Here is a 25,630-nt window from a genome sequence, read left to right as displayed (position 1 = left end):
AGTAGAGAGAAAAAAACCACCAATCACTCATGGTATTTAGGCTGAGACTATCACAAACTACCATTATGTTGCACACATGGTTGTTTCATCATAAAGGTATAAATAATCAAATACTTCAATATTTCTTTAGTGAAACCATAACCATGTACATATTGGAAAATGAATTAGATAATTACTCTCACAATTTTTTTTTTTTTACCAGGGTGAGGGCAGTAAATGAGGTTTAGGTTAAACTTTGATGGAGACTTGAACCTGAGATCACAGTAAGGAGAGAACTAAGTTCTAAACCATTATACTAGCAGAGATGTATGTCTCACATTCAGTCTTTCATCTCTTTAACCATACTTTTTGGTACATAAAACTATACATAGGATACATATATTAAAATTCATAATAATAGAATAAATACACATGAATTTACCACCTAATTCAAGTAATAGAACATTATTAGTAATTTACACCTATCTATCCTATCCCACTCTCTATAAACCCTGAATATTTGGGTTGCCACCAAATATTTGCTGTTATAAACAGTACTTATATGAACATTTTTTATTTTGAATCCTGGCACAAATGTGCAAGAGTACAGACCACGGAGTGGAATTGCTGAATTGTGGAGCATACAAATACAAATTTATGCCAACTTGTTTCCCAAAGTCATTGTTCCTGTTGACAATCACAGCAGAAATGTATGAGTTCCTGTTTATTCACATCCGCTTCAACATTTGGTATATCAGATGTCTTAATGTTTGTCATAGTCATAAAATATTATTTCATCATGGTCTTAATTTGCCTTTACTTGATCACTAATGAAGTTTAGCATCTCCTCATAAGCTTACTGGCGATCGAAGTTTCTTCTGCAAATGATTGTGTATGGCTTTTGACCATTTGTACATTTGTTTTCTTTTTAATTTGTAGAAATGCTTCATATTTCTGGTTAGGGATCCTGTTTTGGTTGTATATATTTTAAATGTTTTCTCTCTAAGTTTGTAGCTTTTTTCATTTTAAAATGATCTCTTTTGACAGATAAACGTTCTCAATGTTAATGTATTCTAATTTGTCTTTTTTTATGGTTAGTAGTGTTTGTGTGTGTGTGTGTGTATGTGTGTGTGTGTGTGTGTGCTTTATTCAAGAAGTCCATTACTTCCTTAAAGTCACAGAGATATTCTCTTATGGTTTTTCCTAAAAGTTTTGTGTTTCACGTGTAAGTCTTCAATCCATCTGGACTTTATTTTGTGTATGGTATATAAGATGGATCTATTTTCTTTTTGGCATATGGATAACCACTTGTTCCAAACCAGTTATTAAGTAATCACTTCTTCTTCAATAATCTTCAGTTCCATATATGTGTGATAAGCCATGGTATTTGACTTGAAAACACCATAAATAACACTTATCAGTCATGGTATTTGACTTGAAAATACCACAAACCACCTTGCTGTTGCAGACATGGTTGCTCTTTCTGAGCCCTCATTTAGTTCAGTTAGTCAATTGGTCAATCCCCGCATAATGCTTAATGCTGTCATAATTACTATACCTTTATAATGAGTCTCAATAAGTCTTTATAATGTCTCAATAAATCTTTAACAGCAGTAGTCAGAGTGCCCAAACACTGCCATTTTCTTTGTGGAGAGCAGTCTTAAGTAAAGCTGCATATAACTAGCAATAAGTAAATTGAATGGTTGTATACTATTCATGAACTGAATGTTTTGAGACTTGTGTATGAAATGTTTTTTTTTCAAATTCTGTATAACTTTTAAATGGCTGGAACTACTCGTATATGGACTAGGCTGTATTTTTGACATGCACATATTTTTGCTTATGAGGCACTATTTCCCCAACTATTCACCCCCAACCCGCAGCTAATTTCTCTTCTGGTCCCTTCTCCTAGGCTTGCCTTTTCTTTCCAGCAACATCCAAAGCTAATGAATTATTATCTCTGAGATTGGGACCAGAGCACTTGGAATCCTGGGTGCCACAGATGGACAGACGAGCTAATTAAAGAAATCATTTCCAAAGATTCTTCCAGAAATGACATGAAAAGATCAGAGGAACAAAGGAGCATGTTGGCTACTCAGGCAGCTCAGTGCTCCAAGGCACAGCAACTTCAACTGGTAAGTGTTGCAGGCTCCTCTTATTGATTTCCTGTCCTTGAGTAAGAGAATTCAAATAAAAAAGCTCCAGTCTATATTTTTTTCTGTTACAGAAAGACCCCTCGAAAATACATTTGCAAATTGTTATCCTTGCTTCCCTTCAAGGCCCCAAATTTCTTTTTACAGCTAAATAGCCATCTCTATCTGGATTGATCTAATCCTATGCTTTCTGCAGAGCTGGATAAGTCTTGTAAAGGCAGTGTCAAGGTTTAGAATGAGTGGTTGTGGGTGGCAGTCTTTATCCATTATTCTACTCAAGGAGACAGAATTTGGGGAGATGGAGCAGCCAGTCAGCAAGCCCCAAAATATAACCATTGTATTTGTGCAGCAATTTGCGATTTTCAAAACATTTTTACATTTGTCTTATTTTATTCTCACAATCATCTGGTGGGGCAGATGAAACAAATTCTATTCAACAGCTGATGAGAGAGGTCACAATGCACAGCAGGGGCCAAATGGCATTAGGATACAGATCTCCTTGGGGTGGGGACCAGGATTTAGAGACCACCCAGCATTTGTTAAACCAGGGGGGTTGGTATGCAGAATTTTGGAGTGCCCAAATAGGAAAGGAAAAACACGCATGAAATTGACCTACATTAGACCAAAATACATTTTATGTGGTATCAAACCATGTTCAAATGTGGTTCTGCTGGGATGACTTCTCAATGATCTGCTCAGACATCTGAAATAGGACAGTTCCTCCCTGTTTCAACTCTTTATTGCCACACATCCTACTCCCAGATTCTGCCTAAAGATCAAATAAACCCTTGATTTCTTAGCTCTGAACTTTGGAATCAAGATAAGGAATGAGAGGAAAACAGTATTGCCTTTCATGGTCCTCCATAAATATGATACACCTGAGAGGAGGAAGCTTTTGATCATTTCTAAGTCAGGGGAATATCGCTGACACATGGCACCACATTTTGAAGCCAACCTTTTACTCCTACTAGAAAGTGATAGTTAAAGTATTATGCTTACTCTATTTTTGTGTTTCCCAAATTGCTAGTACTATCCATTAGGAAGTTGTAAAAATCAATTCAGCAGGCTATAACCAGCATTTTAAAATTAATAAAATAGAAAATGCCTGCCCTAACTGGTTTGGCTCAGTGGGCCTTAGCCGGTTTGGCTCAGTGGATAGAGCATTGGCCTGTGGACTCAAGTGTCCCAGGTTTGATTCTGGTCAAGGGCATGTACCTTGGTTGTGGGCACATACCCAGTAGGGAGTGTGCAGGAGGCAGCTGATCGATGTTTCTCTCTCATCGATGTTTCTAACTCTCCATCCCTCTCCATTCCTGTCTGTAAAAAATCAATAAAATATATTAAAAAAAAGAAAATGCCAGAAAGATATTGCAAATACAGTTGACCACTGAACATCAACATCACAGGTTTGAACTGCATGTGTCCACTTATACGTGAATTTTTTCATCCTATAAACAGACTAGAAGCCTGGTGCAATCCGTGCACCAGTGGGGATCCCTCGGCCTGGCTTGTGGGGATTGGGCTGAAACCAGCTCTCTTACATCCCCCCGAGGGGTCACAGATTGCGAGAGTGCAGCTCTCAGGTGATGCATCATGGATTCGGGCTCCCTCCTCTCTGGTTCCGGGTGTGTCACCTGAGAAGTGCAGCTGCCAAATCACTGAAGCTCCGCAACTCCTGCATTGAGCATGTGTCCCCTGGTCATCAGTGTGCATCATAGCTACCAGTCGGACGTCAAATGGTTGGATGGTCGCTTAGGCTTTTATATATAAACTTACAGTATTGATACAGTAGTGCTATAAAGGTGTTTTCTGTATGATTTTTAAAACATTTTTTCTCTAGCTTACTTTGTATAAATACAGTACATAATACATATACAAAATGTGTTGACTGTTATCAGTAAGGCTTCTGGTCAACAGTAAGCTAGGCTATTAGTTAGGTTTTGGGGGAGTCAAGTTATATATGGAATTTTGACTGTGCAGGGAGGGGTGGATAGGTTGGTACCCCTAACCCCCATCTTGTTCAAGGGTCAACTGTAGTATCATTAGTTTTACTTTGCATGTACATTTTTTATTAGTTATATGTATGCATCTATGTAGTGGGTTATGACCTTTTTAAAAATATATATTTTAGTGATTTCAGAGAGGGAGAGGGACAGAGATAGAAACATCAATGATGAGAAAGAATCGTTGATCGACTGCCTCCTGCATGCCCCAAATTGGGGATTGAGCCCGCAACCTGAGCATATGCCGACTAGGAATCAAACTGTGACCTCCGGGTTTATAGGTCGACACTCAACCACTGAGCCACACCAGCCAGGCTGGGTTATGATAACCTTTTATGCTTCTGTGGGATAAAGCAAAACTTTGGAAAGTCACTTAATATAGAGGATGCATACACCTCAATCCCATATCTACGTTATATCCTAAGACCCTCCATCTAACACATTATTTCAATAATATTCAACATTTCCCTTTTTAGTGCTTTTCTAGGAAGCAAGGATGAAGTATAAAGCCTGCTGATAAGACACTGAGAAATCTTTTCATTTGGCAAAGGATAAAAATTAATAGAGTGCAGCAGAGTTTGATAGCATGTGTTTTGGTGAAATATTTTTATTGTATGGAGCTAACTGCTAAATCAAAAAGCCCTATCATTTTCCCCTAAATGTGTTAAAGTTATGCTTAAAGCATATCTATACTTATCTTTTCTACCCTGTAATAAATCATTTACCAAAAATCAGTAAATGAAACCCCCTCTGTTAAATTTCCTGCCTAACTAGTTTCAGGCAAGTAAATCCAGCAACATTGCAGAATTAAAGAAATCATGCTATCTTCTTGGTTTTGACTTTTGCTCCTTTCCAAAACACTGCATTTACCCTTTAACCTCATGAGGACTATCTTTTTAAACACAGCATACATTTTAGGTAGTGTTCAAAATCTAAGAAAATATGACTCCTATTCACCAAGTCACATGCATGCATATAAATGAAGTCCGTGGCTCTTCCAGCCATGAGCTAGTCATCTAATCTAATCAAAGACAAAAAGGGTAATTGACTATACCTTCGCTATGCCTCCCATTGGCTAATCAGCGCATTATGCAAATTAACTGTCAACAAAGATGGCGGCTAATTTGCATAGTGCAGGCAGATCCCGCTGCGCTGCCCCAGCTCGAGATCCTGGCCTTCCGTGTGCAGGGAGGGCCGGGCTGGTGGCAGCATGATCTGAGCAGCCACTCGCCCCAGTGCAGGATCTGGGCCTGCCGTGTCTTGGGTGGGGTGGGCAGGGCAGGCTGGGTGAGCAGCAGCGTGATCCGAGGGGCCTGCAGTGTCTTGGGCGGGATGGGCAGCAGCACGATCTGAGCGGCCGCTAGACCCAGTGTGGGATCCAGGCCGGCCGTCTGCGACCGGGGGAGGCGGGGCGGACACTGAGGGATTGGGCGTGCCATCTGCCACCCGGGGAGTGGCCCTAAGCCAGCAGGTGATTATCTCCTGAGGGGGTCCCAGACTGTGAGAGGGCACAGGTTGGGCTGAAGGACCCCCCTCCCCTGCCAGTGCACAAATTTTTGTTCACAGGCCTTCTAGTCTATATATATAAAAGCCCAGACACCGGAACAGTGAAACACCAGAATGACCGGTGGCTATGACGTGCACTGCAGCAGCCAACCAGCTTGATCCAGGCCTCAAGTGCCCCTCCACCTCCCCTTGGCTGGCCCAGCTGATTGGCCCCCCAACACCTTTGTTGTGAGCCAAATTAATAAATGCCCACTGATTTGATTAGTGTGTCAACATTCAGGTTGAGTCACCTACTGACTCAATAAACCTGGCCAGAGGAAGCGGGGTGGGGGTGGGGGGGTGGGGGAGGAGGAAGGGGGTGGGGAAGAGGAAGGGGCCGGGGAAAGATGCAGTAACCGACACAGCAGCTCAAAGACAGGAGCTCTAAACATCCAAGTGAGGTTACCACACCCAAATCAAAAGCACATGAATGAAGTCAAGGAGTGACAGGAAAACCCAGGTTCAGTCTTGGAAAGTAGAAATCAAATATAAGAGAATCACACCAACCACAAAGGGAACTGTCCTCCTCTCGGCTGGCCCCACTGGCCAACTTCCCACGGCCCCTCTCCCCCCACCGGCCTGGCCGATGGGTCCCCATCAGGGCAGGCTGGCTGGACCCCACCCATGCATGATTTCATGCATCAGGCCTTTAGTAAAATATAAATAACTAGGTGACAGAGTTTGAGTAATGAATTACTAGCCTCTTAAGCTTATAGGCTTTTACTGTTACTAATGCCTACAAATTCAGACCTAAGTCAATGTATTTCACCAATGTAAGATGACATCAATTATAAGACTCAATAGTATTTTATGTACCACAGAGAAGAGAGGGGAAAAAAGCTGATTAGTCCCCTGGCCAGTGTGACTCAGTTGGTTGAAGTCCTCTTGGATACCAAAAGGTTGCTGGTTCAATTCCCAGTCAGGGCACATACCCATGTTGCTGGTTCAATCCCTGGTTAGGGTGCGTGCAGGAGACAACCAATCAATATTTCTCTCACTTGGTGTATCTCTCTTGCCCCTTCCTCTAAAAAAAAGCTGATTCAACTGTGATTTGGCATCAACTTATGATTCATATCAATTTCAAGGATATTAAATTGTGAAAAATGCATGCACCTTTGAAGACATTAAATACGGTAGTTGATTTTATGGGCTATTGCCTCTCCTCACTCCTTTCCAAATGGCTGTTGACATATTTTTAATGTAGAATTAAAGTTAATGGAACCATAGTTTCTGGAAACCAACTGTCTTTTGGTTTCACTGCCTACCAAACATAGCATTTAGCTAGTTGCTCAAAGTTAAAATTTCAATGTCTCACCAGAAACTTCACTGCTACCTCAAATGGGTAATTTTGGGAATGTGAACATTTGGTAGAAAAACAGGAACAACAGGTGGGCTGGAGAAAAGACAATGTCCAAGTTGTCAAACATTGTTTTCAACATTATAACTTTTTAAATTTGAAAAACCTTATATTATAAAGAAACTATTACCTGTTCTGGAGCCTTAAAAAAATAAAAAGACCTTAAAACGAGTTTGCGAAAACTTGTCAAAACAAACTTTATTTTTTTTTTTTTTCAAGTTACAAAAATATGTGCATGTCAAAAATACAGTCTAGTCCATATATGAGTAGTTCCAGCCATTTAAAAGTTATACAGAATTTGAAAAAAAAAACAGTTCATACACAAGTCTCCAAACATTCAGTTCATGAATAGTATACAACCATTCAATTTACTTATTGCTAGTTATATGCAGCTTTACTTAAGACTGCTCTCCACAAAGGAAAGGGCAGTGTTTGGGCACTCTGACTACTGCTGTTAAAGCTGTGGTCTTTAAAAAGCCAATCCAAGATCAGAGTAAGTTCATTTTAAATAAAGTATAAGTTTTGGTTAGTACTATAAGAAGGAGTGGTCAAATTCCAATTGCACTCCCTCCTTCTATTTAATTCTATTTTGTTAATATGTCAGAAATATAATGTGTTGTTTGGGGGAAGAGTAAATGAATTACTGGTTTTCAAAAGAAGTGATAAGAAATATTAACTTTGAGCTGCAATATACAAACAAAACTGGCACATCTAGCTTAAAAACATTAAAACAACAAATTCAAGAATGAAAAATAATTAAAATTTAACCAAAAACTAAAGCTATATTTCTTTCTCTTTAGATGCTGAGACATAAAATGAATCACTTTGTTCTCTTGAAGTTTATGGGCTAATGAAGATCTGTTGTTCTCTATTTTCTTGTTTAAAAGACAAAGACTTAACTACATAACTAGAACATGTTTTTTAAAAAATCTATTTGCTCATAATGCCATATAAAAGAACAAATCCTAAAATTAAATAATTTTAGCATTAATGAGCAAAAAAGACAATGTAGTTCACAGTGTAAAACACAGGAAAGAAATCACTTACTTTGGGGGTGGATAATACATAGGAGATTTTTGGCCTGAAGTTCACATGGAAGACTTAGAAGTTAAGGGTGTCCCAAAGAGAGAACAATGGCTTTGTTTCCAACTTTCCTGTTAGACCCTGCTGCAGGATCCGATTTATTGCTGACATTTTACCTCCATAAGTTTTTGAATAAATTGAGACATATATTGATGATAAGTATGAGGTGAACTGGAAAAACCTTTAAAAGTAATCTTTAGAACAAAAGTGACACTCGTGACCATTTGGCAGTGATACTTATCTTAATGACTTAAACCCTAAAAATAGGCTACATTTTTAGGAGGTAGAAAACAAGTACCAAAAATTTATCATGTGGCCACCCCTCCTAATTTTTGGCCAACTTTGGATCTCTATATTTCTCACTCCCTACTCTCCCATTAAAGCTATGTGACCCACTAACATTCATTACCTAAAGTTATAAACGTGGAGCTGCCATGAAAAATCTTTATAACAAGTTTTGCTTGTAAGTCACTGAATATATCCAATACCCAGGTATCAACTAAGAACATATTATACCTCTCTAGTATATTAATTCACTTCATAAGAACATGTCAACATAGAAAACATTAGGTAACACTGAACATCTCTATCTGTGATTCTAATATGTCAAGTAGTTATGCAAACCAAAAGTAGTAATATTTTCATTTGAACTTATTGAAAAAGCCTTATACTTAAATTGTATTACCGGTGTTTACTGAAAATACATGTGTTCTATTACAAAATTAACTTAACCAAAAAAAATACTCTACTTCCTCCCAGAGAATTATGCTGTGCTGATATCCTGTAGATAGTATTATAAAAGGATTTCATTTTTGCGATAGGCTGGGCTCACAGTGAGTATGTTAGTACAGAGATCATGTGTTTATAATATTACTGTAGGTATGTTATTAGTGAAATGTATATAAGGCATGTAAAAATTTAGCATTAAAGCTCTTAAGGGCAATAACCCAAACTGGCAGCTGGTAGAAAAGGTGCTGCTAGGAATTAAAACTACAATGAAATGAATTAATTCACATAAACTGTTGCTGAAACTAATGGACCAAAGGAGAATGGACTTTCGTCCCCTTATCTAGTGCTAGCCCAATCTTGAAAACGGAAGCAATCACTTGCAATCTTCCACACAGTGTTGTGAGGAGTAGTTTGAGCAGTCAGCAGGAAATTCTGATTGAAGAAGTGCTGTCTGTTTCCATCAAACTTCACAGTTCCACTGGTCACAACAAGAACTGTAGTCTGGGACTGAGTAGCTTGCTCTTTACACACACACACACACACACACACACACACACACACACACAAAAAAGAGATTAGTTTCTATATCTAAATAAGCAGATTTTCAGGCTTAAAAGACATTGCTCATAATTTAACACTTAAAAAGATTTCATAAACTTTCTTTACTTTCAGCATACTCTTAAGCATGTACACCCAAAGCCAAAAAACTAAATAATCATTTCAAAGATACTAAAATTATTTTCTGTTGAGAAAGATTCTGGGTACTCTAAAGTTTCAAAATAAAGAGCTTATATTTACTAATATTTCATTGGGTTTCTAACAGAGCTTTTTCGTGTTTTGCTTAAGCTACAGCTGTCTAACTGTAAAGGAAAAAGAAATCACCCTAACCTACTAAAGAAAATTAGGAACCACCTAGAGGTTAATCTTATAAATGGCATCAGCCTATCTTAAATCTAATTCTGTGTTGCCAAAAATCCTTTCACGTAACAGAGTAAAAAGTTTCTTCTGTGCCGAAACCGGTTTGGCTCAGTGGATAGAGCGTCAGCCTGCGGACTGAGAGGTCCCGGGTTCGATTCCGGTCAAGGGCATGTACCTGGGTTGCGGGCACATCCCCGGTGGGGGATGTGCAGGAGGCAGCTGATCGATGTTTCTCTCTCATCGATGTTTCTAACTCTTTCTGTCTCTCTCCCTTCCTCTCTGTGAAAAATCAATAAAATATATTAAAAAAAAAAAAGTTTCTTCTGTGAAATTTTAATAAATTGTAAGATAATAAACACAATAATTAGGGACATAATTTTTTAGAGACAGTTCAAGGCATAGAAGGCAACTATTTAGAGAAAATAGATTATTATTTCCCATAAATAAAAATCACATTTAGCTTCAATTTCTCACATAACTGTTAATAAACTATAATTACACAATCCACCAAAACATACTAATGATCTGTTGTAGTGAGATGGGTCTAAAAGGATACCAAAAGTTTAATTTGATAACTCAGTGCTCACTAAAATAAAACAAAATAAACACCTTGAAAGACCTTGCTCTTACCATGAACTGGTTGGCAATCTAACATATTAACCTGGAATTCACTAGAAGGCAACACCTCAAAAAAATTAGTTAAGGCGTCCAGCCCTGTAACAACATTTCCATTCCATATTAAAGTGGCCTTGTCCAGATACAGCCGGGTCAGTGCCTAAAAAAAAGATAAAAGAAAAGCGAAAATAGTTTTGTTTCTGGGAAGGCATTTTAACAGAAATGAACTGAAAGGTTACATACAGGTAATATACAAACATTTTCATAGTTCTCTCTCCATCTCTACTCCCCTGCCCCCTTGCACTGGAAAACATGAACAAGGCTTACTCTTAATAAACTAGGCAGCTAAATATACTTTTTTCATATTTTACTTTAGCCACAATGAGAAAACTTTGCATCCAAACTGGAAGAGTTTTAAAAATTTGCTTTCTATATTTAAATGAATTAAATGGTCGCAAGTTTCAAGCACCTACAACCCAAACCAGTTTTAGTCTCTCTTCTTTTTCTGAGAATTAACAAAGTTGTCTTCCATCAGGCCCTACCTGTACACTTTAATCCTAGTGTTCATATACATGGAGTCATTTCATGTCTGAGCCATTTAATGTTATGTTAGGAAGAATGGGTTGTTTTTACTACTCAAACAGCATATTTAATTCAAAAGAAGCACCAGTACTTGCTAAAGCAGTTTTTTATAAGTCAAATTAAAGCTTCACTAAGGCAAAATTCAGTAAACTCTTTAGTCACAGCAGTTTAGTATGTCACAGGACTCATTATTTGCTTAATTCTAAAATTTATCTTGGATTTAAAGGCCAACATATATCTCGACTCTGCCTTTTTTTTGCTACTTTATTTTTGAAAGCAGGAAGGCACAATAAACATCCATTGTCACATCCCTTGTCCCTGGTCTCATGTCATAAAAAATCAGTACCAGGGACTTCTTTTATCTTCTGCCTTAAAAAATAAATTTTTAGATATAAGATGTTAGCTTCTGTGCCTGCTAACTATTTTTGAGAAAGTTCTCTAAAATACAGTCCTATACTGATAAGAGACCTAGGCAAGCTTGAAGCACATACTGAAACAATTACTTAGAAGATATGGCTCAGGGACAAATTACAATGAAAAAAGCTGACAAAGTGATAAGTTGTTCTTTTGAAGACTAAAAGTATCCAAGTCATGTGGATTATGCTTGTGAGTGCCAGCTACAGCTGTGAGATTTAATTTAAAAATTATCTATTAATATATTCCATTAAAGGGACAAATCCGGGAACATTCCCTATAATGTCAGACTCCTTCACCAGCACTAATACTATTTTAACCAAACTGAAGTTAATTGGGACTGAGAAAATGTAACATATTTAAATAAATATATGTTGGGTCCTTTGTTAAGTGCAGTATTTAAATTCCCATTTATCACTTGGTTAAGAGAGGTTAGCAACTTGCCTAAGGTCAGAGATAGGTAAACACAAAGCTGATATATACACATATATGCATATGTATATACATATATATATATAATCTTTACTGTTGAAAGTATCACAGCTGTCCCTTTTTCCCCATTGACCCCCTCCACTCCACTCCCACCCCCTCCCCAGGCCTTCATGGCACTATTGTCTGTGTCCATGGGCTATGCATGTATGCATATAAATTCTTAGGTTAATCTCTTCCTACCACTCCTTCCCTCTGAAATATGTCAGTCTGCTCAATATCAGAGTTATCACTTATGCAAGTCAGATGAATGGCTGGATTGAAAAATAATGGTATTTAATAAAGAGTAATATAGCCTATAACACTCACCCGTCTTCTTTTGTCCATTGTCTCATAGTAAATATTGACAAATTCCTCAGCAGCTCTACATGCCTGGTCTACATAAGTTTTAAAATCCTACAAGAAAAATTTTAGAAGTGTACATTACCATCCTTCCAAACGCTCACAAACACAAAATCATCAACAGAAGCTGATTTATTTCAATCACTTTGCAGCTCTGTACACAGTCCACATTCTTCCATATAAATGTTGGCATTTTAAAGGCTTAGGGCTCAAAAGTTTCCAATTTTTAAAATTTTCACTATGTTTGGGTACATATATTTAGGACATACTCGTCTCTCATTAGTGCATTTGATACATTTTTTTCTCACTTCAAATATAAATTTATAATCTTAACTTGGAAACTAGTACTTCAGTACTTACTTTAGGCTTCCAATATTTTACAAAACATTCACCGTAATAAAAATGTTCCAGCCAGAAACTTTAAAAAAGTGGGGGTGGGAGAACTGCCACTGAATAAATTTGAAAAGTGCCGAGTTCTTTTTTCGAGAGAAGTTATAACCAAAATCGAGTTGTTGAATGAAAAAAAAATGTATAGTAACAATAAAGTTCAATGAACTACTTGAAAAATTAGGTCCTTAGGAAACTTCCTCACATTACATAAAAATTTACCATCATTTGTAAAGAATTGTAAAACCGAAAAAAAAAGAAATGTTGGGGTTTTCTCCTGCAGGAAAAAAAAACCACACCTTCCTCCCTAGCCATTTACCCAGCCCAGCCTACTATTTGAATTAAGAACTAGTTTCATTTCTAGCTCAGGTGATCAAAAGTTATATAGAGAGAGCGGGAGATAATCAAAAAAGGAGTTTGCAAGCCACAAACCACAGACCCCAACATGCCCGCCTCTCGCTAGTTCCCACCTCAGGGTCCTTTCTGGCATCTTAAAGAGATTGCACAGCCCCCGGGAATAGGGAGTCGGGAACTGGGGGGTCCCAGGCAGCGGGTGTAGGAATAGAGGGGGGTCTGCGGTGAGCGGGCCCCGCCTTGAGCCCGGCGGTCCAGCCCCTGATTCGCTACTTGAACACGTGGTCTGCAGCCACCCGGCCGGCGACCCTCCCCTCAGCCGCCCGACTGCAGCGCTCCGGCACCCTGCCCACGGTCCCGGCACTCACCACAGGCATGGCCATTGGGGAACCTGCAGCAGCCTGAGGCAGTGGCGGCGTCACTACTTCCTCACGTGTCCGGCTCCCTCTGCTGTAGGAGGACCAAATATTAAGGAAGATAGTGAAACCCGCCAAACATACGGAATTCTTTCTCCGCCCATTCTCTCCCGGAAGTTTTCGGTGCGTTCTTAAAAGAATCCCGAGGTTTCAACCTTAAGCCGCTTCCCTTCAGTTCCGACTGTACCCTCCCAATCGCCCAAGGTATTCACTTGTTTGATATTTACTTAGTTTGGAAGAAAAAAAGTCACTTTGCTTTTGTAAACTAGCCTCTAACGTTCCCACTTTTCCTACCGCAGGCGAGGAGGCAAGCAAAAAGAACTAAGATCCAACAGGGGGCACCTCTTTGCTTTAAGAGGCGGGACCAAGGCTAGCTGAAGACCAATGAGAAACCGAGGAAAGACATACAGGACCTGTAGCCTATAGGAAAAATGGGTGGAACTTGAAGCGCGCGCAATCATACTGCGCATGACTGGCACAGAAAGTTTTAGAGTTCTGGAACAATCTGGAAGAATCGATCCTCGTATTGAACCCCAACATCTCCGTAGTACTCCTATGATAACTCACTATTTGAATTTGCACTACTCAGTGGAAAAGGCTCATCCGGTTCTCCCATTCTTATAGACCTAAAGTGAAGATTAGTCAACTGCGCCATTCACCACCGTCCACAGCCGATTCGCTAACAGTTAAAATATATTGACTGGTGACAACGAGCAAGGTACTTTTCTAAGCATTTTAACCCATATTTATTTGTTCAGTTACAGTAACACTATGGCGTATTATCTCCATTTTATAGTTAAGACATTAATTAAGTAACCGGCTTCAGGTTATAAACTAGTTGGAATTAAAACTTAAGCTAATTTAACTTCCTCTGCTAACGTACTTTACTCCCCAGCATCCTTTATAACGGCATATGTCAAAGCTGCCAACAACTTCTGGGGATTCAAATCAATTAAGTATCTCTATATATAGTCTTACCTTGAGCAACTGGCTTGTGGCTGCTCATAATAACGATCATGGTCGCGGGAACGGTAATGGGTACGCTCACGCTCCCGCTCCTGCTCCCAGTCACGATCACGACCATAGTCGCGGCCACGGCCATAGTCTCGGCCACGACCATAGTCTCGGCCACGACCATAGTCACGGCCACGAGCAAAGTCATGGTCACTCCTTCCTCGGTGTCCTCCTCTGTCTCTTTGATACCAGCCTCTTCCAAATCGTCTCATATTTTTAACCTTTTTTCCCCCACCCTGTTTGTCTTTCCTTTTGCCTAGTTCTAACTGCCGCCGCTTTTCTCTACCTTCTCCGCTCAGAACTCCTCTCCAACGGCTCTTCTGGACGTGTCTCCTACTTAAAGCCGCAGTACTCTTACGTGATGTGGATCGTTACTTGTATGCGAATGAGTCTCAACTACACATCTCGAGCCCCCCCCCCCCACCTCCGTCCACTCTGAGCTCCGATTCCACATATGACTATGAACACCACAAGGCACTACAGGCTTCTCAAACTTGTAGAGTCCAGAATTTAAACTCATTATTTCCTCTGTACTAACAATCTTATGCATTTTTTCTGTCATTTATGCTTGTATTCTTGGGATATTTTTGATTCTCCCTCTCCCCCGCTCCCCCCCCCCCCCCGCCGTATAATGTTTCATTTATTATTTCAGTTGTAGAGTCCAGAATTTAAACTCATTATTTCCTCTGTACTAACAATCTTATGTATTTTTTCTGTCATTTATGCTTGTATTCTTGGGATATTTTTGATTCTCCCTCTCCCCCGCTCCCCCCCCCCCGCCTTATAATGTTTCATTTATTATTTCAGTGTATTAAGTGCATACTGTGGGCCAGGCGCTATGCAAGGTTCTAAATATAGAGTGGTGAACAAAATAGACTTGATCCATAGCTCATGAAGCTCAGAGTGCTAGACAATAAACAAGACATTAATGAATTACAAAGGAGTTCCAAGTAACTTGTCCATCTTTAAAGCAACCTCTCTGTCTCTCTCCTCTGTACACAAAGTTTGACTTTGCTCTATTCTAATTTTTCTAAAATTTTCCTAATTTTTAAAGACCTACCTTGGTCTGGGCTCAATTTACCTTTCCAAACTTTTCTCCCATTATTCACCAATATTGGCAAAGTTAACTACTATTGTTTGTAAAAAAAATGACTCATATTTATTGCTTTATAGTTGATTGTGTTGTTTTTTTATTATTGAAAGCTTAGACTGTGTCTGGTGCTTATTATGATTTCATTCAATCTTCCCAGCCCCTGGAGAGGGAATATTATTATCTAGATTTTTAAGAATTTAAACAGAAGTTCAAAGAGGTGTAAATTGGCTATGATGACACAACTAATTGAGAAGGGATTACAACCCACAACTGTCTTTGCTCTTAGATACTCTACTATTCATGCATTTGTTTGTACTATGCTTATTTTGGAATGTTTGTTCCCTCCATTTATATCTGCCCTTCAGGGACCAGAATAGGTAAAGTCTCTTCCAGGAAGCCTTCCTTCATTTCATGTCCCCAGAACCCTAAAGAATATTATCTCCCCCGTGGCAATGGAGGAGTGGCTTTTGGTATGGGGCAATAGTGCCAGGGACTATAGCATGTTGAGTACTGAAAAGGGGCAGCTGGCAGCTGTGCAGTGAGTTTTAGGGGCCTCAGGCTGTTGCAAGGTAGGGTTGCCCTCTCTCCCCCTAAACTACCCCAGCCCATGCAAAGCAGAAGCTGTGCTGGGGGTAGCTCCGTCTCAAAAAGGAAGTGAAGGCCCTTCCCAGACCCTCGTGCAGTGATGGCGAACCTTTTGAGCTCGGCGTGTCAGCATTTTGAAAAACCCTAACTTAACTCTGGTGCCGTGTCACATATAGAAATTTTTTGATATTTGCAACCATAGTAAAACAAAGACATATTTTTGATATTTATTTTATATATTTAAATGCCATTTAACAAAGAAAAATCAACCAAAAAAATGAGTTCGCGTGTCACCTCTGACACGCGTGTCATAGGTTCGCCATCACTATTCTAGTGGTTCAGGTTCCCTCCCCTTCCCCAGGCTTCTGCCAGCACCAGCACCATAGCTCATACAGCCTTTGTCTCTGGCTGAGGCAGTCTCTGGGACATTCTTCTCTCCAAACTAGTCTCCAAAGTGTGCCTTGGAAAACTTAGGTTTCATTGGAACCCTTCTTTGCTTAAAGCCCTTCGGTGGCTTCCCATTACCTTTTTCCTGTGTCGGGCCATTCAGGCCCTTTTCATTTCCTCGATCAGCTCAGCCCCTGAGCTACACAGGGCACTGTGCCAGGTACTCACAGTGCAGAAATCAGGAGAGGTCAAACAGTTACCATAGATGACACAAAAGGGACCCAAGGGTGCTTGAGACTTACTGTGGAGTGTGGTCCAGGTGCTTACAGTTTCTGCTTCTCAGAATGGTTCAGCATTGAGCACGACGGGCACATGCATATATGCAAAGGAAAGAAGGAGGTGCTTTCCTTTAGTTAAAAATATTATTTTAAAATGTAATTAAAGCCCTGGCTGGTGTGGCTCAGTTGGTTGGAGCATCCTCCCGTACACAGGGTGTATGGGTTGTAGGAAATAACTGATGTTTCTCTTCCCTTCCCTTCCCTTCCCTTCCCTTCCCTTCCCTTCCCTTCCCTTCCCTTCCCTTCCCTTCCCTTCCCTTCCCTTCCCTTTTCTCTCTCTCTCTCTCTCTCTCTCTCTCTCTCTCTCTCTCTCTCTCCTCCATTTCTTGCTCTAAAATAATACATATTTTTAAATGTACATAAAAACATTTGGTCACTTCATTCTGGAAGTGAAGGTTGTTTGCAGCTACATCCCCAGCCAGTCAATCATTCCCGTGCCCAAGAAGAGCTCTGGACAAATCCAGACTCTTTTAATCTTTTATACTTTACTTTTCTGTCTCTAAAAAAGCATTATGGCTCTTGACACTTTTTACAAGTTTTCAAATGCTTTTCAAGACACTTTATGTAATTAGCTTTGAACTCTCAACAGGGACTCTTGTCACTTCCGTCTGTATTTAATCACATATTCACCAGCATGTGTGAGTGAAGTAGGTGTCACTGCCCCCCCCCCCAGCCCCAGGTAAAGAAAATAAAAAGGACAGCTGAGCTAGAGGTAGAGGAAAAGCTCAGAGTTTTGCACTGAATGCTTGCACAAAATTTTGGACACTTCTATTAATGTGCTAGTAGGATGGGAGACTGGGTAAACTGGTAATGTAGAAAACAATCTTGGGCTCTGATTAGTCAGAAGAGTGAATCTGAACCTTAAGAAAACTATGTTTGGTGGAACAAATGGGAACCAGGTGAATAAGACACAAAATTGCTCTTTACTAGATAACTGCACATATGCAAAACATGGAGAGAGTGACTAGCAAGGGTGTGAAAGAGCTTTTCTTAGAAACATAGAATGGCATATTGGTTACGCACATTGTTGTCAGCATAAATCTGGGTTTAAATCCTTGCCATGCCACTGAGTAGCTCTGTGACCTTGGCCAAATTACCTAAACATCCCATGCCTCAGTCCAGGGGTCCTCAAACTACGGCCCGCGGGCCACATGCAAATACAAATATTGTATTTGTTCCCGTTTTGTTTTTTACTTCAAAATAAGATATGTGCAGTGTGCATAGGAATTTGTTCATAGTTTTTTTTAAACTATAGTCCGGCCCTCCAATGGTCTGAGGGACAGTGAACTGGCCCCCCGTTTAAAAAGTTTGAGGACCCCTGCCTCAGTCTCTCAATCTGTAAAATGGAAATGAAAATATTGCTACATATTTTTGTAATACTGTTGTAAGAATTAAACAAGTCCGTGCCTGGCATACAGTCCTTGCTTGAGGAATATTATAGTATTTTCTTACCCATGGAAGATGAGATTATACAGCCACCTATTTCAGAGTATGAAGTTGGGACAGATTAGATTAAGTTTTGGTGAATTCAGAGGCATTAGTACAGTTCAGGAGAGTGATAGGGACCCTGAGAGAGCAGATTGTAGGAGCAATAAAGTGGGTTGATTAGGATTACTTGTGGCTGTGCTGTGCAGCCATCTCTCCTGGTCAAGTATAAGCCTAAGGGAGTTAAAGCTGTTTGGTTACCAACATCCCTATCTGAATCTGTATCTTTCTCTGGACTTGATAAGGACTCTTTAGTAACAATCAGGGAAGTGATCTGAGCAGTCAGCCCCTTCCTCTCAGGTCTCTAATTGGCAACCAACCTCTTCACATTACTCTACTAAGTAAACTAGGTGCCTTTGGTCTGTTCACAATAGATAGGGCTTTAAACACAAGTTTATTGTGATATAATTCACATACCATTCAATTTATCCATTTAAGGTATACAATTCAGTGTTTTTTAGTGTATTTACAGAGTTATGCAAGCATCGCCATGAAATTTAGGAACATTGTCCTGAAAATAAACCCCTTTTCCATTAACAATCAGTTCCCATTTCTCTTTCACTCCAGCTCTTGGCACCACCAATCTACTTCCTACTTCTACACATTTGCCTATTCTGGACATTTCATATAAATGGAATCATAAAATATGTGGTTCCATCTTAGCATAATGTTTTCAAAGCTTATCCATATTGTACTCCACTCCTTTTAATTGCATAATATTCCATTGCATAGCTATAACAGATTTTATTTATACATCATCCATTGATAAACATTTTGGGTGGTTTTCATTATTTTTGGTGTTGTGAACAATGCTTCTATAAATATTCGTGTACAAGTTTTTGTGTGGACATATGTTTTCAGTTCTCTGGGGTGGATCCCTGGGAGTGGAATTGCTGAGTCATATGGTAACTTACTAGTATGTGTTAAAAAACAAAATTCAACTGAGTAAACTTTGAAGATCTTATTGGCTTTATTCAACAATTCATGAATTGGGCAGATCCAATCTAGCAGATAGAAAGGAGCTCTGAAGAGCTGTACAAAATGAAAGACTTTTATAGTCAGAAGGGAGTGGGAGTTAGTTATAGTTAGTAATGCCACTTTTCTTTAGGGCAGGGGTGGGGAACCTCTTTCTGACAAGGGCCATTTGAATATTTATAACATAATCCAAGAGCCATATAAAATTGTCAGCTTAAAAATTAGCCTGCTGTATTTGGTTAAACATTTAATTACCTCACCCCTAATGCCTTGGTGGGGCCAAATCAAATGATTTCCTAGGCTCGTGGTCTGCAAACTGCGGCTCGTGAGCCACATGCGGCTCTTTAGCCCCTTGAGTGTGGCTCTTCCTAAGCCTTAGGAGTACCCTAATTAAGTTAATAACAATGTACCTACCTCTATAGTTTAAGTTTAAAAAATTTGGCTCTCGCCGAAACCGGTTTGGCTCAGTGGATAGAGCATCGGCCTGCGGACTGAAGGGTCCCAGGTTCGATTCCGGTGAAGGGCATGTACCTGGGTTGCAGGCATATCCCCAGTAGGAGATGTGCAGGAGGCAGCTGATCGATGTTTCTCTCTCATCGATGTTTCTAACTCTCTATCTCTCTCCCTTCCTCTCTGTAAAAAAACAATAAAATATATTTAAAAAAAAAAATTTGGCTCTCAAACGAAATTTCAATCGTTGTACTATTGATATTTGGCTCTGTTGACTAATGAGTTTGCTGACCACTGTCGTAGGCCTGCGGGCTGGATGTTCCCTTCCCTGCTTAGGTAAAGGCAGTGGTCTATCAGATTATGTGACTAATGGTAATCAGGGGATTCTTCCTTGACTGTTTAAAGATTCCATTTCTGGGAGAGCTGAAACTGTAATTAAGTCTTAGTTTGATAACAAGAGGCTTAGGGTAAGCAACTCCATTTGGGGCCTATTGTCTTGTTTTACACATCTTTAATATTTTAAGGAACTACCAGACTCTTTTTCACAGTGGCTGTACCATTTTACATTCCCACCAGCAATGCATAAAGGTTCTGATTTCTTCACCTCTTCACCAATACTTGTTATTGTCTCTCTTTTTTATTATAGCCATTCTAGTGGGTGTAAAGTGGTATCTCACTGTGGTTTTAATTTGTATCCCTTTGAAACCTAATGATGTTGAGCATTTTCACATGGTCTTATTCACCATTTGTATATCTTCTTTGGAGAAATGGCCATTCAACTCCTTTGTCTTTTTTTAAAATTAGGTTTTCTTTTTATTATTGACTTTAAGCATTCATTATATATTCTAAATACAAGTCCCTGATCAGACATATGATTTTCAAATATTTTGCTTCATTCTATTGATTATTTTTTTTTTCACTACTGTGGAGCCATGGAAAGAGGTATGGAAATAAGTGAGTAGGTCAAGTTACAACATTACAAACCCTGCTGCCCTTATGGGTGTTCAGTAGTTTTCCTTGAATAAATGCTCCTTAGATTTTTGCAAGTGTTTGCTTAATTTCTACAGTTTTGAATAATTAATTTTTACAATTTTGTGAATATTTTCATTGCTTTTATGGAGGTATGAAATTATGGAGGTCCTCATTTTATCATTCTAGAATTATTGCCTAGATAATACTTTTTGTTAGTGTTTCTGAAGGAGAAATGCATGAGGCCAAAGTGGTAAGGGATTATAAATTTATTAGGTCATCTGGATACCAGATGGACTGAGCCCCAAATTGGCATCAGCACCCAAAGACGAGGAGTCAGAGGTTTTAAAGGACTCTAGGCGGGCTTTTTCTGGGTGGAGAATTCTCTGTGCAGGTCGGGATTCTGGGAAAGTCCAGAGGGGAGAGATAATAGTCTTAGCAAGTGGAATGTCCATTGTGAAGTGGCCTAAAGGTCAGTTCCCAGGGGAGGGGGTATTGATTCAATAATTTGATCAGACCTAACGCTTTTGTATATTTTTTTAAAGACATTTTTATAGTCTGCCTTTTATTATTTATATATTTATATTCATGACTAGATTTCAAATTCCTGGGGCTAACATTATGTGTTTTTCATATATTAAACACTTACTGGCCCTGAGTAAAACCCTTACACAATGTAGGTGGTTAAAAACGAATGACCAAATGAAATTTCCTCCTGTTTTTAGCTTGCCTTTATCCCCCTTCTGAATCCATTATAAAGGAAGGAAAAGTGTGAACTAATTTCTTATAAAGGGATCTTTTTCTTCATGTCATGATAGAATTGAGAGAATAATCCATTTTCACCTCATTACTTTTCAATTGCCTCCTCTATGGGTTATTCACAAGTCTTATCTTCAGGGGAGAGCAATTCTTTCAACTCTCTGCTGGAAACTTCTTTTTCTTCAAGTAATTATTTTCAGAAGCAAAATGTATAATAAAGCTTTTGTCTTGTTTGAGCTTATCTTGAGGTTTTGGGAAGTTTCACTAAAACTGGCTCACCAGTCTGAAAATTTCTTAGAAAAATGTGAACTATCATTGTCAAGACATCATATTGTAAGATTCAGACAGGAGCATGCATTTAAATAACAAGATGAGGAACTAAAATCTGCAGATTTTCTGGTCTTAGTTGGCTCAATCTGAGATATCTCCTTCACAGTAAACAACTATTTCTTTATAACTTTCTCCATTCAACCTAGTTCCAACGCTCTTCCTATGCCCATGAACTCAGTAATAATAATAAACAAAACAAAAAGTGCCCGCTCACTGTCCCCAAAGAAAATGTTATGGGCTTAATGTAGTCACTCAATTTTTATTTCTTCTTTTTATCTTTAAGTATATGTTTCCTGATATTAACATAGACCTACAAAAATATTTGTTAGTATTTGCCTGACAGAATTTTCCCTATTGTTTTATTTTGAACTTTTTGAGTCCTCATGTTGAGGTGTATCTTTTATAAATTGCATATAGCTGGATTTTGTTGGCCTGGTAATCTGTCTTTATTTAAATGATATGTAATTTACCTACAGTAATGTTCATAAAGTTTGTGTACTACTTAATGGATTTTTAAAAAGTAAACAACCATATAACCACTAACTACATCAAAACAATATTTTCAGTGTCCCAGAAGTCTCTTTACTGTCCCCTCCCAGTCAGTACTCCTCAAAAGTAATCACTATAACAACTTTTATGATTATAGAGAGTTTTTGTTAGTTATTTAACTTCAAACTGGAAATGACACCAATGTCAGTCAATGGGAGAATACACAAAAAAACTGATCTTAGAGGAAAATCCTCCTATCTAATAATAGAGAAACATGGTAATTAACCATAACTTCGCTACCCTTCCCATTGGCTAATCAGGGTGATATGCAAATTAACTGCCAACTAAGATGGTGGTTAATTTGCCTATGTAGGCACAATGCTGGGAGGCAAAAGGGAAAGGACGGAAGAAGCCCCCTACCACTGACGGTGATCAGAAACCCAGGGGGGAGCTAAGAGCCGGGGGGCAGGGCAAAGGTGGCCCAGGTCAGGGCTCATGCAGGAGGCAACCAATCAAAGTGATCCTCTCACTTTGATGTTTCTCTCTGTCTCTCCCTTTCTCTTTCACATTCTCTAAAAATCAATGGAAACATATCCTCAGGTGAGGATAAAAAAATAATAAAGAAATTATTATTATATGAAAGACACATCTTGAAAATGCCTAAAGAAAGTTGTCATTTTTTCATGGTGATGGGACTGGAGTCTGTGTTGATGAAAAAACCTTGCTGACTACGGTGACTGGTAGTAGCAGCAGCAGTGGGGTGATGGGGCTTGTTCCTTCCCCTGATCAGCCCGGTCACCTCCCACAAAGGGAGGCCAGACTGTGGCTTAGGCCTGCGCCCCAAGGGGAGCAGGGAGCGGGCCTAAGCCGTCAATAGGACATCCCCTGAGGGCTCCCAGTATATGAGAGCGGGCAGACTGGGCTGAGGGACACTCCTCCCCTACCCCGTACGAATTTCGTGCACCATGCCCCTAGTATATAATAAAAGGCTAATATACAAATTGACTGAACTGCAGAATGACCGGTTGCTATGACGCACACTGACCACCAGGGGGCAGACGCTCAATGCAGGAGCTGCCCCCTGGTGGTCAGTGTGCTCCCACAGGGGGAGCGCTGGTCAGCTAGAAGCCGGGCTCACTGTTGGTGAGCGCAGCGGTGGTGGCGGCAGGAGCCTCTCCCGCCTCCGCAGCAGTGCTAAGGACCCCTCGGGGGATGTTTGACTGCCAGCTTAGGCTTGCTCCCCACAGGCATCTCCTGAGGAGTCCTGGACTGCGAGAGGGCGCAGGCCGGGCTGCGGAACCCGCCCTCCACCCAGTGCACAAATGTCATGCACTGGGCCTCTAGTCATGCACTGGGCCTCTAGTAGTTTAATATTTCACCATTAAGTATGATGCTAGTTTTTAAAAACTACCTCTTATTAGAATAGAAAAGTTCCTTTCTATTTCTATTTTGGTGTGTATGTTTTTTAAAAAATTATGAACAGGTGTTAAATTTTGTCAAATGCCTTTCTGCATCTATTGGCAGTTTTCTCTTTTATTCAGCTAATATAATAAATTACATTGATTGACTTTCAAATATTTAAGCAAGATTCCATTACTGGGATAAACCTCACTTAGTCATGATTCATTTTATACATTACTGGATTCATTGTGTTAATATTTTGTTTAGGATCTTTGCATTTATGTTTATGACCTGTATTGGTCTTCAGTTTTCCTGTCTTGCTATATCCATGTTAGGTTTTGATATCAGGGTTCTGCTGGCCTTATTAAATATAACTACATTGACTTTCTTTTCTACTTTTTACATTTTATATATTCTCACCCTTTTTACTTTCAACTTTTCAATATCCTATTTTTTAATCTGAGTTTCTATTAAGCAGCATGCAGTTGCATTTTATTTTCTATAAAAGAAAAAAGTGGTCTGATAATCATTATATTGTAATTGAAGTTTTTAATCCATTTAAGTTTAAAGTAATTGTCAAATATTTTTGGGCTTATAGATACCATCTTGCTACTTATTCTTTTTTTATTGCTTAAAGTATTACAAAGAGTATTACATATGTCTCCTTTTTTTTCCCTTGACATTCCCCCGGCCTCCCCTACCCCCCAGTGTCTTGTGTCCATTGGTTATGCTTATATGCATGCATACAAGTCCTTCAGTTGATCTCTTACCCGCCGCCCCTCCAACCCTCCCCGGCCTTCTGGCTGTAGTTTGACAGTCTGTTTGATGCTGCTCTGCTTCTGTATCTATTTTTGTTCATCAGTTTATAATGGTCTTTATTATCCATAAATGAGTGAGATCATGTGGTATTTTTCTTTCATTGACTGGTTTATTTCACTTAGCATAATGCTCTCCAGTTCCATCTATGCTGTTGCAAATGGTAAGAATTCCTTCTTTTTTACAGCAGCATAGTATTCCATTATGTAGATGTACCACCGATTTCTAATACACTCATCTGCTGATGGGCACTTAAGCTGTTTCCAAATCTTAGCTATGCTAAATTGTGCTGCTATGAACATAGGGATGCATATATCCTTTCTGATTGGTGTTTCTGGTTTCTTGGGATATATTCCTAGAAGTGGGATCATTGGGTTAAATGGGAGTTCCATTTTTAACTTTTTTTTAATATATATTTTATTGAATTGTCACAGAGAGGAAAAGAGAGGGATAGAGAGTTAGAAACATCGATGAGAGAGAAACATCCATTAGCTGCCTCCTGCACTCTCCCTACTGGGGATGTGCTCGCAACAAAGGTACATGCCCTTGACCGGAATTGAACCTGGGACCCTTGAGTCCGCAGGCCAACACTCTATCCACCGAGCCAAACCGGCTAGGGCCCATTTTTAACTTTTTGAGGAAACTCCATACTGTCTTCCATAGTGGCTGCACCAGTCTGCATTCCCACCAGCAGTGCACGAGTGTTCCCTTTTCTCTGCATCCTCGCCAGCACTTGTCATCTGTTGATTTGTTGACGATAGCCAGTCTGACAGGTGTGAGATAGTACCTCATTGTTTTTTGATTTGCATCTCTCAGATGTTTAGTGACTTTGAGCATGTTTTCATATGTCTCTTGGCTTTCTGAATGTCCTCTTTTGAAAGGTGTCTATTTAGGTCCTTTGCCCACTTTTTGATTGGGTTGTTTATCTTCCTTTTGTTAAGTTGTATGAGTTCCCTATAAATGTTGGAGATTAAACCCTTATTGGTGATAACATTGGCAAATATGTTCTCCCATGCAGTGGGCTTTCTTGTTGTTTTGTTGATGGTTTCTTTTGCTGTGCAGAAGCTTTTTATTTTGATGTAGTCCCATTTGTTTATTTTCTCTTTAGTTTCCAATGCCCTAGGAGATGTATCAGTGAAGAAATTGCTTCGGCATATGTCTGAGATTTTGTTG

The 25,630-nt window shown here is 39.4% G+C and overlaps 1 protein-coding gene across 1 annotated transcript; it reads right to left on the bottom strand.

Moving 5' to 3' along the window:
- Positions 1-7,212: 7,212 nt before the first annotated feature.
- On the bottom strand, positions 7,213-13,470 carry NXT2 (nuclear transport factor 2 like export factor 2). Its single transcript, XM_081115274.1, has 4 exons — positions 13,319-13,470; positions 12,177-12,263; positions 10,398-10,542; positions 7,213-9,370 (listed from the first exon to the last, which is right to left on the bottom strand). The coding sequence occupies exons 1-4, from the start codon at positions 13,331-13,333 to the stop codon at positions 9,186-9,188; spliced, it is 432 nt and encodes a 143-aa protein (XP_080971400.1). The 5' UTR covers positions 13,334-13,470; the 3' UTR covers positions 7,213-9,185.
- Positions 13,471-25,630: the final 12,160 nt, after the last annotated feature.

The sequence above is a fragment of the Myotis nattereri genome (assembly GCF_964212035.1).
Source record: "Myotis nattereri genome assembly, chromosome: X".
NCBI lineage: Eukaryota > Metazoa > Chordata > Mammalia > Chiroptera > Vespertilionidae > Myotis > Myotis nattereri.
Note: the sequence above shows the minus strand (reverse complement) of the source record. Positions and strands in the feature narration are given on the sequence as shown.

Bases quoted from the DNA above. Each gene is read 5' to 3' on its own strand.
- NXT2 (XM_081115274.1), bottom strand. The intron at 10,543-12,176 runs GTGAGTGTTATA...TCTTTTTTTTAG, and splicing joins CAATGGACAAAAGAAGACGG to GCACTGACCCGGCTGTATCT. The intron at 9,371-10,397 runs GTAAGAGCAAGG...GTGTGTGTAAAG, and splicing joins AGATTGCCAACCAGTTCATG to AGCAAGCTACTCAGTCCCAG.